Genomic DNA, 16,649 nt, shown 5'->3' on the forward strand with positions numbered 1-16,649 from the left:
CATGTCATGCTTAGCATTCGTTTTTATGCCACACAAGTGGAACCGTACATTGCGAGTCGCCAGGATAGATATTTTTATAATTTATTTTGCTTTTATAATTTATTTTTTATAATTTTAATTTTTATAATTTTATAATAATTTATAATTTATAATATATAATTTATTATTTATAATTTAATTTATTTAATAATTTATTTTGCGTATATAAGGACAAAAATCCATGAATTTATTATCAACATTTCTCCATCCACTTCTGTTGATCTTGAGTCTTGTCATTTCCGCTATCGTCACCACGAGCCGCATGGCCATGTCCTTTGGCCTATATGCCTGTGGCCTTGCTTTCGGTCTCACACCGTATGACCGCCATTCCAGCAAATATATTGTAAAAACATTCTTTATCTTCCAGTATCCAAATGATTTCACTCTTCTTTTGAACAGTCCATTTACCTTCGCCACCAAAGGTGGATGGAGGTTATGTTTTCACCCCTGTCTGTCCGTTTGTCTGTCCGTTAGTGAACAAAATATCTCCAAAAGTTGTGGACGGATTCGGACGAAATATGGCAGAGATGTAGTGTATGTGACGAGGACGAAATGATTAGACTTTGGTGAAGATCCGGATTCGGATCCGGCTACTAGAATTTTAAAAGTGATTCTTCAACATTGAGAGATAGGGCCAAAACGATATATAGGAGGATATTTCAAAAAGTTGTGGACGGATTTAGACGAAACTTGGTGGACAGGTTGGATATCTGACAAGGAATAATCGATTCGATTTTGGTGAAGATCTGAATATGGATTCCGATATGAGAATTATTTAATTTTACAAGTCGTTCTTTACCAGCGGGAGACGGGGCCAAAAACGATACATAGTGGGCTATCTCAAAAAGTTATGGATGGATTTGGACGAAACTTGGTGGACAGGTTGTGTGTGTGACAAGGAAGAATCGATTCAATTTTGGTGAAGATCCGGATCCGGCTAGTAACATTTTAAAATGATTCTTCGCCATTGAAAGATATGGCGAACCAGGCACAACTTAGTCAGCTGGGTAACTGAGAAGCTTTATATGGATTGATGGATGGGCCACAATAACAAGGAATAACTAGAACGACACTCGTGGAGTCTCTTATCTTCACGACCATCTCTTATCTTCCCCCATCCAAAACCTTGATCTTTTCTACCCCCGTTAATTCACCCTAGATCCACTTTTCTGAAATACCGACTTCTTTCCTGGAAGTCCTAGCAGTGTCCATGTGTTTCTTTTACCTCTTCCACCCCCCCCACCCCCCTTCTCATTCCCCCTCTCCCCAAGCCCTCCCCCTCCCACAGATCTCCCGATGTCCCTGTTCTCTGCTGTTGTACTTGTGTGCTTTCCTCTCTCTCCCCATCTTGTCTCCCCCTCCCTTTATTATGTTTTATGTGTCCGTTTATGTTTTGTATGTTTTTTTATGTGCTTATGTTTGTTTGATGTGCTAGCTCTTGCACGAGCCTCGATCTTGAATACAAAAAAAAAATAATTGTGCCAGAGATGAGAGGATGGGTACAATAGCTGTAGTCCAAATAAATATATCTGTGAATAAAGAGAGAATGCTTTCCATAGAGGAATTCCAAGGCAGCATCAATATCTGGCGTGATGGAGATAGAAGACTCGGTCTTCTATCTGAGATGAAAGTCCCTGTCATCCGACGTATGTGAATGGCCGTACTCTGTGGCACTGAGGGAGCTTTCTAATTCTGACAACAGCCAGAGAGATGTGGACTCACGTGAACATGATTCGATGAACCAAGCGGAGGACAGGATGCATAGGACGGTTTGAGACGGAAAGTTCGTCGTTACGAGTTCCAGAAAGGAGGATTTGGCACTGGCAGAAATCCAGCTCAGAAATTTCACATATTGGGTCAAACCCATGGAGTCACCGAAGGCCGCAAAGGAACCGCAACTCCCAGCCAATTGGCAATCATGGTGATTGGTGACAGTTTAATATCAGAACATATATGTGGAAGGTAGATTTGAAAGGAGTTATTGGGCAATCTATTATTAGGAAAATAAACTAAAAGGGGTTATCAAAAACTAGAGGTTCACAAGGACACTCTACCTGTCTTAACACCTGTCCCCATCTTAGCCACGGGTTCCATACTTACAACGGAAGAAATTGTTGATCTTCCTTCCTCCGCCATATTCCGTTGGATCCCTCTGTTCTCTTCAAGGCTTCAAGTTGGCAGCGCAGATTCCTCTTTTACTCTAATGAAGGGTTAACGTCTGAAACTTCATGTTTACGTTGCTTCGAAACACCTTCATCAACCATCACTTGATAAATCCTGTTGTATTTCTCAGTCACTTTGCTTTTGACGAATTGGAATTTGCATCTTTCTGAAAATGGATTAAACATAGATATTGTATGATGATAAAAAAAAATTGTTTGACTCTGCTAAACATATTTAAATTATACAATAAAACATTTTCTTTTTTGCGTGTGTATGAGTTTTGTATAACGTCGTTGTAGATAGTTTTGGCCGGGTTTTCCGCAGCCGTGTCGTACATCTTCCAGCTAAGTTTTATTCGTAACATGATGGCCATGTTGGTGTAGTACACGGTAGTTTATTCGCCCTTTACTTAAATTCGGCCTGTTTGCCGCTAGTTGTGCATAGTGTAATGTTTTATTGCGTAATTAAAGTGAGTGCATCTTCTGCATACTGTATAATAATCCGCTACGTTAAATGAAGACGGACGGTGACGGATGATCTAAGTGCAGATATCACTTTACAGCTATGGCTTCCACGGTAGACAACTTGTCTGTGGTCGTACACGGAGCTGGGGTTATTCGACTTGTAAGTCTTGATTTGCTTAATTAAGCCTGTGTTGATGACAAGAGGTTCCACACTGTCATGTTTTTTTTTTTCTAGTAATTGCCATGTAAATATGTGATCGTTTCCCGGTAATACGTGTAAACAAGCTGGCACGTTGAAGTGGGACGTGATCGCTTTGTCACGACCATTGTTTGGCCCCGCCCATCATGTGACCCGCCCATCTTTTTACCCCCGCCCATCGTTTGACCCCGCCCATCTTTTGACCCCACCCATCGTTTGACCCCGCCCATCGTTTGACCCCTCCCATGATTTGACCCCTGCCATGATTTGACCACCTCCATTATTTGACCCTGCCCATTGTTTTACTCGCTCTGCCCTCTGTCAAATACCACAGAAGGAATGCTAATGCAAGTCATTTGGATGATCCCAGCTATTCCATATCCACACCCCAGCAAACTCAACAATGCTATATCCATACGACGTCTTGTAAGAACAAGTGTAATGTAATATATAAATGGCATTCTCATTGTTATTCTTTTGTTTTGTTTTGAAGGAGAATCAAAGCATCCCAGAACCAGGAAGGAATGGTGAATTTCACACCAGAATGCATGTGCTGCATTATTACTGACGGATTTCACTGAAAGTTTATTCTCACTGGAAGTGCGATTTCACTGAAATTGGAATGAATACTTCAATATATAATCAAAGCTGTTGTCAATATGAATAATATTATGGGATTGTTATGGATGCGATTCGTGTTGTAACAACCACACAAAAATGAGGGTTGAAGAGCCGGGCTCTTGCTTGAGACGGACGAAGTGACGGGCACGACACAAACTCGTCCGAGAAGATGCTTTTTGGAAAAAACCCCGGGAACTCTGAAAAGCCTGTTTATCGGGCTGCATATCTATCTATAATTCCACTAATCTCTGTGTGTATGTATGTATGTAGTATGTATGTTTGTTTGTCTGTGACCGCTGTTTCTCGACAACCACGGGTCCGATATACTTGAAACTTGCCAGGTATATTGCTGGGGACCCGAGGATGTGCCTTTTCAAGGTTTCATATTAATCGGACAAGTAGTTACCGAGCTATGTCCAAAAAACGATTCAACCAATCAGAGAGCAGCGAGTTATCACGTGTGCCGAACGTGGCGAACAGACTCTGCCTCGGACGGCACATTTGAGAGCGTATTCATTTATTTCACGTTGGCAAACTATGTTGCCGCTATGTTGGCGTTAAACTATGTTTTAAAACTAATTAAAACTAATTTGCGATTCTTTCGCTTTCCTGCGCGTTTGTGCACGCTATGGCGATTTCTTTACCAAACTCCGCAAGCCGTTCGCTTTGGACCAAACCATTTCATGTAAATAGAGGGGGGGGATTGTCACCGTACTCGCAAGCCGTTCGCTTTGGACCAAACCATTTCATGTAAATAGAGGGGGGGGATATAATTTTAGATATAGATATAGTACGGGCATGCCCTAGTATATCCAAAACCAGAAAGCACAACCGAAACCGAAAGCCCCGCCTCTCAGGCGACAAAGGATTATAACCGCACGCGCGGTACGCTTTGGTGGTCACGTGACCAGCCACCCCGGCGCCGTGGTTTGCCCGCCGATTACGTCACCGGCTGGAGCAAGGAGATTCTGTTGCTGGTCTCGCTTGGGGGACCCATGGGTCGCTACACATGCCCCCCCAGAATGGACTTGATCCAGGAAGGTCAACCTGAGGGGGGTCCGGATGAACTGACCCCTGGCCAGTCGCGGGGGGGGGGGGGGGGGTTCGGTGTGGTGGCGGGTGGTCGGACGGGGGGTGGGGGGGGGGGCGGCCGCACCGCGGTGGGAGAGCCAGCCGTGGCGGCTGGCCGACGTCCATGTGGGCCGGCTTGAGGTGGTCCAGCGAAATCCGGTCCGCCCGGCCGCCGATGTTGACGATGAAGGACTTGTTGTCCCGTCGTAGGACCCGGAAGGGTCCGTCGTATGGTGGCCGGAGCGGCCCCCGGTGCGCGTCGTGGCGCACGAAGACGTACTCCGCCGTGCGGAGTGCTGGGGGGACGTAGGATTGGGGGTCGCCGTGGCGGGACGTGGACACCGGGGCGAAACGTCGGGCGGCCTCCTGGAAGTCCGTGCGCTGGCGCGCGGTGGACCAGGGGCTGGTGGCGTCGGGAATGAACTCGCCCGGTACGCGGAGGGCCTGGCCGTACACCAGCTCGGCGGTGGACGCCTGGAGGTCCTCTTTGGGAGCCGTACGGAGGCCCAAAAGGACCCACGGGAGCCGGTCGGCCCAGCCGTCGTCCTGGAGGCCGGCCATGAGTGCGGCCTTCATGGAGCGGTGGAACCGCTCGCACAACCCGTTGGCCTGGGTGTGGTAGGCCGTGGTGCGGTGCAGGGTAACGCCCAACGTGCGGGCGACCGCGCCCCATAGTTCGGACGTGAACTGTGGGCCGCGGTCCGACGAGATGTCCGCTGGTGCGCCGAAACACGCGACCCAGGTGGCGATGAATGCCTGGGCCATGTCGGCGGTGGTGGTGGAGGCGAGGGGCACGGCCTCCGGCCACATGGTGGTCCTGTCCACCATGGTAAGCAGGTGGGTGAACCCCTGCGATGGGGGAGGGGGACCCACCAGGTCCACGTGGACGTGGTCGAACCGTCGCTTGGGCACGGTGAAGGGAGCCAGCGGAGCCTGGGTATGACGGTGGACCTTGGCCCGCTGGCAGGGTGTGCAGGCGTTGGCCCAGTCACGGACATCCCGTCGCAGCCCATGCCAGACGAAACGTGCCGCCACCAGCCTCTGGGACGCCTTCCGGCCCGGGTGAGAGAGGCCGTGGAGCGAAGCAAAAATGCGACGGGCCAGGTGACCGGCACAACGGGGCGAGGTCGGCCTTGGGAGATGTCGCACAGCAGGACCGTGTCCGCGAAGGGGACGTCAGCCAAGCGGAGGCCCGTGTCCGCCACCCGGAGCGCCTGCACCGTGCCGTCGGTGGCCTGGTCCGTTGCCATCAGTGCGAAATCGACGCCGAGGTGGACGGCGTTGGCGCCGGCTCGAGAAAGGCAGTCGGCCACGGCGTTGTCCTTCCCGGCGACGTGCCGGATGTCCGTGGTGTACTCCGACACGGCGGAGAGGTGGCGCTGCTGGCGGGCCGACCACGGCTCCATGACCTTGGCCATGGTGAAAACCAACGGCTTGTGGTCGACAAAAGCCGTGAACGGGTGGGTTCTGGAGGAAGCTCAGGCAGCGGGCGGCGGTCGCGGGGAGCCAAGTGCGGCGACCACGTAATGGTATCGCGTGGCGTCCTCCGTTATGCTACGCAGGGCGAACTGGGAGTCCGCCTGCGCGAACCAGACGGCGGCATGTGCTTCCCAGAAGGTGGGCAATTTGAGGGACACTGCGGTGTCCATCGCGTGTCGTAAATTCGGGGTCATCAGTGAAGAGCAGGGCTCTTGCTTGAGACGGACGAAGTGACGGGCAAGACACAAACTCGTCCGAGAAGATGTTTATTGTAAAAACCAACTCGGGAACTCTGAAAAGCCCGTTTATCGGGCTGCATATATATCACAACCAGAAAGCACAACCGAAACCGAAAGCCCCGCCTCTCAAGCGAGGCGCGCTTTGGTGGTCACGTGACCGACAGGTGCAAAGGATTATAACCGCACGCGCGGCACGCTTTGGTGGTCACGTGACCGGCCACCCCGGCGCCTGGTTTGCCCGCCGGTTACGTCACCGGCTGGAGCAAGGAGATTCTGTTGCTGGTCTCGCTTGGGGGACCCATGGGTCGCTACAGGGTCACCTGAAAGGTAAAAGGCCATCTGTTGATTTGGTGTACATTGTAGATTGGGGGAGGGGGCTATGGAGGTGATTGACACTCTGCATACAAAAAATACAAAAGGATTGGGGGGGTCGGGGGGGAGTAGGGAGGGTATGGTTGGATAAAGTTAGTGTTCTGGCCTTTGCGAAGAGTAGACGAGCCATCGCCGGCACCATGGCAAAATTCCCAATTCCTGCACGAACTACTGCTGAAAAGCAATGGCAAACCACCTAGTATAACCCTTGCCAATAAACATTTCTGAAACACCAACACTTTGTAACAATTGTTTTTGTATTGATGGTCTCTAACGATACATTTTCCTTCCCGTTAACCTGCAGAAGCTAACAATAAACCCTGTGCAGTGTATATAGCATGGTAATGTCAAAATGTACAAAGTGTTAAAGGGCAAATTAATGGGCAAACAACACTGCAAATGCAATGGCAAACCACCCAGTGCAACCCTTGCCAATAAACTGCTCCGGCAGTTTGGTTTCGGCATAAACGGTACAATAAATAAAATATAATCTATCTAGACTCTAGAGCCATTGCAGTCTGGATAGATTATACTTTATTTATTGTACCGTTTATGCCGAAACCAAACTCCCGAAGCAGTTTATTGGCAACGGTTGCACTGGGTGGTTTGCCATTGCATTTGCAGTGTTGTTTGCCCATGCTGTATGATCTTAATGCTGATCGCCAAGCGAGGAAGCAGCACGTACCATTGTAAAAATCTTTGGTATGACTCGCCTGGGGTTTGAACCACTGACCCTCCCTGTCTCAGAGTGGATGCTCTCACCATGGTGTACTCTAGATACAGGAACATAATTAGAAAATGGCACCTCCTTTAATCCTTACGAATAATTCACGGTGTGTGTGTGTGTGTGTGTGTGTGTGTGTGTGTGTGTGTGTGTGTGTGTGTGTGTGTGTGTGTGTGTGTGTGTGTGTGTGTGTGTGTGTGTGTGTGTGTGTGTGTGTGTGTGTGTGTGTGTCATGGTACTCCTACAGTTCTGGCCCGATTACATCCAGACTTTCTACATAGGATCAGCATGGTCCCAATTAGTGTGTAGGTGTGTTGTGTTTTTTTTTTTTTTTTTTTAATCTTTGCCGGTGATCTTGGAGAGTGGGGTTGGGGGGGGGGAGGGAAAGGACGACAATTCTCCATGTAAATGTTTATTGTGCAGCGCCGCCTATAGGTGGGAGAGTGTATTACAAGTCCCGTTCTACTGCACTACAGTGTTCCTGTCCCCACGTTTTCTAGTGCAGTGAGGTGTTTTGAATTGTAAACTGTAGGCATGTTTTTGCTTCTTGCACTTAACTCAGATTATTTTTATTTTATTTTTGGAGTGAGCTCTCAGTTGCCTATACATCTCCTATATAAAGGTATGTGTTGGACGAACGTGTTTTAAGGTATGTGTCAGAAGAACTTGTTACCTGCTTGGACCCAGATCACCCATCGAGTGGGTACTTGGCTCGTATTTTATAAGAAGATTATGGTTGCCCTTTGTAGCTAATGATGGGCATCTGCACATATCTTGGGAACACCTGTGGTAATGCATTTGTTTATAGTGTAGGAGATGCTGTTCACACAGCAGCACACTCTGAGACAGCAAGCAGTGTTATCTGGTGTCGAGGAATATCTGAGAAGACCGATCCACTTAAGACCCACAGTTTTGGGGCAGGAATTAGTAATTTGGCCATAATGCTGGCATTAACTCTCCTACGCTTCATCAAAACATGGTGTGGGATCTCGAAAGGACCACTAACTAATCCGATGAGAAGGGGAACCCTACTAACGTCAATCCGAGGGACACACACTTTGAGTGATGCAACCAACGCCCTGCCTGCAAAGCATCAATCGGACAGTTCGTAGTCTGGTCAGGAATGAAACCCCAATTAGACAGTTCAAGGGGTGAGTACTCTACCTCCTCACTATCCTGCCGGATTTTTTTTTTTAAAGTAAGGAATTGCTCAATTTCCTTACTCTTGCGTAAAACTGATCAAACTCCATGTAATACTGGTGGCTCATCTATCTATCTATATTCTATCTGTCTATAGGCCTGGAGTCTTTGGTTTTTCATGCAAGATGCACGATCGTGTCTGAACGGGGTAAACGTCGTAACCATAGCACGTACAATGCTGAATGTTACCTCATTTAAGAGCTATTTGGTCCAGACAGTGGATGTGTAGGTTTGCGAATACAGTATAAATATTCATGCAATTTTGAGTTGTGTCCATTTTTGTTGTGCACGTGGCGTATATGCTCAGTCGTTGGGTTGCACAACTACCGGACGTAACTGTTCTGTCAATTCTGTCGACATATAATTACCTGTCTGTTGATTTACTTCACCGAGAAACCTTTGGCATTCTTTCCATTTAGTGACTTTTATGATTTCAAAGGGAAATCGGCGCAAAAAAAGAAGAAGAAATAATTCAAATTCCCTTTCAAACCGAATCTCGGACTCTTTATTAATGTTTTCACTGTCTTTTAATGCACGTGTGAGATGTACAAAATAACGCTCTGACAATGCCTTGTGTGAGCAGAAGCAGTCAGGTTTTATGGGCGGTGGGTAATCTCAGAGCTTCTGGGCAATTCCACGGTTACTCACATTACAATACATCTATCTATAATTCCAGTAATCTCTGTGTGATGTGTGTGTGTATGTGTGTATGTGTGTATGTGTGTCTGTGACCGCTGTTTCTCGACAACCACGGGTCCGATATACTTGAAACTTGCCAGGTATATTGCTGGGGACCTGAGGATGTGCCTTTTCAAGGTTTCATATTAATCGGACAAGTAGTTACCGAGCTATGGCGATTTCTTTACCAAACTCCGCAAGCCGTTCGCTTTGGACCAAACCATTTCATGTAAATAGAGGGGGGGGGTTGTCACCGTACTCGCAAGCCGTTCGCTTTGGACCAAACCATTTCATGTAAATAGAGGGGGGGGATTGTCACCGTACTCGCAAGCCGTTCGCTTTGGCTTTGCGAATGGACCAAACCATTTCATGTAAATAGAGGGGGGGGATTGTCACCGTACTCGCAAGCCGTTCGCTTTGGCTTTGCGAATGGACCAAACCATTTCATGTAAATAGAGGGGGGGGATATAATTTTAGATATATATATAGTACGGGCATGCCCTAGTTACATTAATGCATCTACCTATGTATATGTAATGTGAGTAACCGTGGAATTGCCCTTCTGGTTCGCACACCGACCAGAACTTAAAAAATACATATATAACCACAAATTATCTTTGTCGATTTACTTCACCGAGAAAATTTAGCAGTCTTAACAGTTGGTGACTATTAAGCTGTCAAAGGCCATTCGTGGCAAACTCCGTACATATTCCACACTCCGTTGGGAACAAATTCCCTTATTAACGGAATTTGGGACTCGTTATGAATGTTTCCACTATATTTTCATGCACATGCGGAAAAAGAACGCTCTGGCAATGCCTTGTTGTGGTTAAACCCCCAAGGATCGCGGAGCGCTGATGAGAAATCATTGGCAGTGTTGTGCACCATTGCAGCAGCGAGATTCCTGAAAACTAGGCATGTGGAATGACTCATCCTGATGAAGTGAAAAGTGCGGTACATGGGTGGTTGTATGCAAATCCAAAAAAACCTTCTTGTACTGGTTCCTGGATGTGTTTAAGCAGACTAGTCTCTCGGATGAATTTTTCCTGAAATAAAATAATTTATTTGGTTTGATATAATTTTTTGCTATTTAATTTCCCAATTCCTCTTATTGAGACTCCTATTATGACGAGGGGGAAAATGTGCCTTTTGAAGGATGAGAATTCCTTGTAATAGTAGTACTTGCAGGTATTATGGCATGTTTAATTGAAAAAAGGTACCTGTACGCATCGGAATTGTAGAAGGCCGTTGGTATAAAACCTTGACCTTTGCAGGTTATTAGAGCCTTGTCAGATTTAGAAGACTCGATTGGAGGCCTAGCTCCCTGCTGATAATAATAATAATTCATTTATTTTGTATAGCGCTTTTCCAGAAGCCCAAAGGCGCTTTGACAGAGTGGAAAACATAATGCATAACAATACATGAAAACAACAATTGCAAAAAGACAAGAATCAAGAAAACAAACAGCAGCGATATACGGCATATATATAAGACAAGAATCAAAAAGACAAGACAAGAATCAATAGGGAAATATTTAAAGCAAAAGGAGGGAGAAGGAGAAGAGATAGTCAGGGGTTAAATGCTGTGGGTTGAATGTTGAATGCAGCGTTGAACAGGTGGGTCTTTAGTGATGTTTTGAATGTGGTGAGTGAGGAGGAGTCTCTGATGGTGTGAGGTAGTGAGTTCCAGAGGGTGGGAGCAGCGATGGAGAAGGCCCTGTCCCCCCAGGATCTGAATTTGGTCCGGATGGAGGGGGTCAGGAGGTTGGTACCAGCAGAGCGGAGGTTGCGGGTGGGAGTGTGTCTGGAGAGGAGGTCAGCCAGGTAGGATGGGGCCAGGTTATGGAGGGCTTTGTATGTCAAGAGGAGGATTTTGTACTGGATTCTCTGGGGGATGGGGAGCCAGTGAAGCTTGTAAAGGACGGGGGTGATGTGGTCACGGGTCCGGGAATGAGTGAGTAGACGGGCAGCGGAGTTCTGAATGTATTGGAGTTTATTGGTGATTTTTGAGGGTGAACCATAGAGGAGGCTATTGCAGTAGTCCAGACGGGAGGTGATGAAGGCGTGGATGAGGGTTTCTGCAGCCGTGGAGGAGAGGGATGAGCGGAGACGGGCAATGTTTTTCAGGTGAAAGAAGGCTGACTTTGTGATCTGTTTAGTGTATTTGTCGAAGGAAAGGGTTTGGTCAAAGATGACGCCAAGATTCCGGATGTGAGGGGAGGTGGATACTGGGATACCGTCGATGTTGAGGGCAAAGTTATGGGTGGATTTTGTGAGCGTTTTTGGGCCAATGATGATTATTTCAGATTTATCACAGTTAAGCTTGAGGAAGTTGATTTGAAGCCAGGATTTTATTTCAGTGATGCAGTTTGTCAGGATAGAGTGGGTGTCGGTGGAGACGGACTTGGTGGAGATGAAAAGCTGGATGTCATCGGCGAAGCAGTGGAATTGGAGACCATGACGGCGGATTAAGTGACCGAGCGGGGACAGGTAAAGGATGAAGAGGAGGGGGCCAAGAACTGAACCTTGGGGGACACTTTGGGGGAGGGGAGCAGTGGGGGATTTGCAGTTATTGATGGAGATGAACTGGCATCTGTCAGAGAGGTATGATTTAATCCAAGAGAGGGCAGTGCCGGTGACGTTAAAGGTGGATTCAAGTCGGGTGAGGAGGATAGTGTGATCGATGGTGTCAAAGGCAGCGCTGAGGTCGAGGAGGACGAGAATGTTGAGGTTGCCAGCGTCAGAGGAGAGGAGAAGGTCGTTGGTGATTTTGAGGAGAGCAGTTTCAGTACTGTGGTTGGAGCGGAATCCGGATTGGAATGTTTCATACAAGTTATTGGCAGAGAGATGATGTTTGAGTTGAGTGGCTACAGCGCGTTCCAAAACTTTTGACAGAAAGGGTAGGTTGGAGATGGGTCTGAAGTTGTTTAGGGTGTCAGGGTTTAGACCAGGTTTTTTTAGAATGGGGGTAACAGCAGCAATTTTGAGGGAAGGTGGGACGATGCCTGTAGACAGGGAGGAGTTTATTGTTGCAATGATAAGTGGAGAGAGAGCAGGGAGGGAGGCTTTGACAAAGCTGGAGGGGATGGGGTCAAGAGTGCAGGTGGCAGTTTTCATTCCTATGAGGAGTTCAGAGAGGTCAGTAGGAGAGATTGGGGAGAACCGAGACAGGGGATGGCAGGACAAGGGGGGGCAGGTGGTTGGAGGGGGAGCGGGTGCGGCGGTGGTCAAGCTGTTGTAGATGTTGTCAATTTTGCGTTGGAAGAAAGAGAGGAAGGAGATGCAGTTGTCTACTGTGAATGACTGGGTGGTGGTGTTCAGGGGGCGGAGGAGTTTGTTTATTGTCGAGAAGAGTGCTTTTGGGTTTCCGGAGCCAGAGTGGATAATTTGAGAGTAGTAGGCAGAGCGGGCGCGGGAGAGGGCATCTTTGTAGTGTTGTATGTGGTCCTTGTAGGCTTGGGAGTGAACTGTGAGACCCGTTTTATTGCGGAGTCTTTCAAGTTGGCGAGCACGAGTTTTCATCAGGTGGAGTTCAGGGGTAAACCAGGGAGCAGAATGGGTGAAAGAAACTGTTTTGGTTTTTACAGGCGCAAGCTGGTCAAGGCAGGAGGAGAGAGTGTGGTTGTAGTAGTCAGTGAGGTCGGAAGGGGTGTGGAGGTCAATGAAGGGAGAAGTGGACATTTTTTCAGAGAGGGTGGATGAGAATGAGGTAGGTGAAAGAGCGTTTAGCTTACGGAAGTTGATTGTGCGATAATGCCTTGGTGTTGGGGCGGGGATGTTGATGGTCAGAGTGATGGCTAAGTGGTCAGAGAGGGTGAGGTCGGAGCCATAGAGATGGTGCAAATTTAATCCAGTGGAGCAGACAAGGTCCAAAATGTGACCACGGATATGGGTAGGAAAGTCGACATGTTGAGTGAGGTGATGATGCACTTCTGACATGATGCACTTCATCTTTGATGACACTGATGCACTTCATCTTTCTGTTCCCTGCAGAAGTACTCATCAAGATTCATTCAGTCGGTATCTGTGGCTCAGATGTACATTTCTGGCAACACGGGAGAATTGGGGATTTTGTGGTGCAGAAACCAATGGTGTTGGGCCACGAGTCTTCGGGAGCCGTGATCAAGGTCGGCTGTGATGTGACGCATCTTCGAGCAGGTGTGTTATGTGCCGGTGCACCTGTAAACGTGAGACACTAGTACGCTCCCATAAAATGTTCAGTGCGTAACTTTCCCGATTTACTCCATCCTAACATTCTATCGGGTTATACCCATGTGGATTCTCGGACAAAATGGATTCCAGGTAATATTTGGATAAAATCTCTTGTGGAATGGCTTGCCAGATCAACTTTTGGGTGGAATACACTCTGCGCTGTTGATATGAAGTGGTCCCCAGCATTCATGGTATGGCCATGAATTCTTACCCTGTGTGCTGGGATGTATGTGTTTTTGTATGACCATGAGCCTCGGCCTTAGTGGTCTCCAAAACGAAAACGTTTCTGGTATGGCAATGCATTGTGCCTCCGGTGGGTTAGGGTGTGTTTTGTTTGACCATGTGATTTGGCCTTTGGGCTGACTTGCATGCCTCGGCTTGGTTTCACAAGCTTTGTAGGATTGTGTATTTTGGCCTTAGAGCTTGGGGCCAAAGTACAAGTCCATAGCTTTGTTATAATGTTTGATGTTTTACCTGTTTTTTTTTTGTTTTTTAAAGGCAGTCTCGTCAGGTCAGTGAACCAGAAATGCATCCGTGGATCGATTCCCTTCCCAATGGGTGGGCTGGCATTTCCAAAAAATGGTTTCTAATACTGTGGATAGCATTGTAGCAGCTAATGCTGCTTCTAGCAAGATGCATTTGTCTTTCCTGGACCGCAACAGAAGCTTGAAGTTCCATACACACACACACACACACACACACACACACACACACACACCTCCTCCTCTTGTGGGAAAGAAGATCATCTTGCAGAGAACCAAAGATCTGCACAAAGGTGCAAAGCTGAATAGGTGCTACCCGTCTTTGAAAAATAAAGCTAGAGTGTAGAGAAGGAAATCGTCCTCCACTGTAAAGTGTATTCTGTGCATGAACGGTGTGGGGGATGCGTCGTAAGGGAGAAACATTTATGGACCAGCTGAAGAAAACAAAATCGGCCTTCAGAATGGAGATGGTTCCAATTTATAAATTTGAAAGAAAAGCATCAAGAGCCCATAGACACATGATGAAAAGTAGAAGAGAGGAAATAACAGCAAGGACCAGAAAACAAGTGGCAGTGGAGATGAGAATTGCGAGGGCTGAAGGCTTGCTAGGGGGTTGAAGAGAGGGATGGTAGGGACTTGGCCATGATGGTGTGGGGAGGGGTTATGATGTTAAGCCGGAGCCCCGAATGTGACATGGCATTGGGAGCTCAGCGGCGGAGACGAAGTGTGTATGGAGGTAGGGGATACGTGCACGTGCGGGTTACAAGGGGGGGAGTTGGCATGAAGGGATGGAAGTGAGGACCGGGTGATGTCATTGGCATGGACAGGGTGATGCCTACAAAGACGAGGATGAAAAACGGGAGTGACAGATGATTATGAGCAAGAAGAGAAGGGATGGAAGTGAGGAGGAAGATGAGGACGATGAAGAGCAGTGCCGATTGGAAGAAGATCGGGCAATCACCCGACTTGGGGAAGTTACTTTTCCCAGCTTCAGCGGCTGTGTTTTTCTAAAGACAAGTCCTGTGTCATCTACTCTGTGATTTATAAGTGACAGCCAGGAAATGGAGATTAACAATTCGTATTTTGGCAGGTGATCGCGTTGCAATAGAGCCAGCAGTACCACAGGAAAATGACGACTTTTGCAAAATTGGTCGCTACAATCTCTCTCCGACCATATTCTGCTGTGCCACACCTCCCGGCAACGGAAGCCTTTGCCGTTATTACGTCCACAATGCAAATTTCTGCTACAAGTGAGTGAAACTGACCATTTGTTTAATTACGGAAATGATTTGTGGCAAACATGATGTGAGCCAGTTATTGGTGGGTGAAAACTAACATTAAGAGATAGTTGTATCATTCACTTTTGACATCACTCTCCATCGAGTTTCTGGAAAACTTTTGGATAATAAGCTGTGGGAGAAAATGACGGAAGCAGAAAAGAAAGCTAGCAGTTGATTGGAGAAATAAAACATGCATAAGTGGAGTTATGTTGTTGATTGTTTTTTGGGTAGCATTTTTTAAATTATAAATTTTTTAATTTTTTTTGGGGGGGAGGTACACCGCTCCTTTCCTATTCCATCTCCAGGCACTGCATAACGTCATCGCCGGGCACCGAAGGGGGTCCGGCAATGACGCGCGCTTTAAGGGAGTACTCAGTTTTCACTCAGGTTTCATGTTTGTTTGTTTGTTTGTTTGTCCGGGCGATATCTTGGCCATTCTTTGAGATAGGAAGCTGAAATTTGGGCACAATAGTGAGCACATGCTTTGGCATAAACATTTATTTTTGTTTTTTGATTAATCAATTAATTTATTAATTACGTAATTATTATCGATTTATTAATCGCTTATTTATTTTCTTTCTCATCTGGCCAATATCTCAGGCCCCCTTTGAGATATTAAGCTGATATTTGGACATGGCAATGACCGTGATTTGGCTATAAAGGGTATTTTGATTTTTTTGATTAATCAAATTAATCGATTAATTATTTATAAATAAATTAATTATTTAATTAATTATTTAATTTTTGATTAATTTAATGAATTTTCAAAAATTTACAGCTTCGGATGAAACACTGATGGTTTAGGTATACTATTAGCCAATTCATTAAGAAATTAATTATTTTACAATTATTGTCCCCCGTCGCACCACGGAGCGAAAGGGGGACTATGGTTTTCCCGTCCGTGCGTGCGTGCGTCCGTGCGTGCGTAAGCGAAGGACCGAATTCTAATTTGGTGTGTGGGTGCAACCCACGTCAAAATCCAAGATGGCCACCGCCATATATGTCTGAACCTTGTGAGCGGAATATCTTGAAAAATAAGCGAAGTACCAACTTCTAATCTGGTGTGTGGGTGTATCTAGGCATAAGGAAGAACGCTATTGAAAATTGGGTCGCCACGGCAAAATCCAAGATTGCCGCCACCATATATATATGTCTGAACCTTGTGAGCGGAATATCTTGAAAAATAAACGAACTACTAACTTCTAATCTGGTGTGTGCGTGTATCTACGCATAAGGGAGAATGCTATTGAAAATGGGGTCGCCACGTCAAAATCCAAGATGGCCGCCACCATATATATGTCTGCACCTTGTGAGCGAAATATCTTGAAAAAATAAACGAACTACTGAAGAGCCGGGGCTCTTGCTTGATACGGACGAAGAGACGGGCAAGACACAAACTCGTCCGAGAAGATGTTTATTGTAAAAAC

General features: G+C 46.8%; 1 protein-coding gene across 2 annotated transcripts in view; it reads left to right on the forward strand.

Annotated features, from left to right (window-relative positions):
- The first annotated feature begins 2,559 nt into the window (after positions 1 to 2,559).
- Positions 2,560 to 16,649, forward strand: part of SORD (sorbitol dehydrogenase) — a 45,837-nt gene continuing 31,747 nt past the window's right edge. For both annotated transcript variants that reach the window (XM_068121986.2, XM_068121987.2), the window contains exons 1-4: positions 2,560 to 2,826; positions 3,359 to 3,392; positions 13,242 to 13,406; positions 15,033 to 15,192. In XM_068121986.2, coding sequence (XP_067978087.2) covers positions 2,767 to 2,826; positions 3,359 to 3,392; positions 13,242 to 13,406; positions 15,033 to 15,192 — 419 coding nt within the window. In that variant the 5' untranslated portion in view covers positions 2,560 to 2,766. The remainder of the gene's footprint in view (positions 2,827 to 3,358; positions 3,393 to 13,241; positions 13,407 to 15,032; positions 15,193 to 16,649) is intronic.

The sequence above is a fragment of the Myxine glutinosa genome, chromosome 7, assembly GCF_964187855.1.
Source record: "Myxine glutinosa chromosome 7, kmMyxGlut1.1, whole genome shotgun sequence".
In the NCBI taxonomy this organism is placed as follows: Eukaryota; Metazoa; Chordata; class Myxini; order Myxiniformes; family Myxinidae; genus Myxine; species Myxine glutinosa.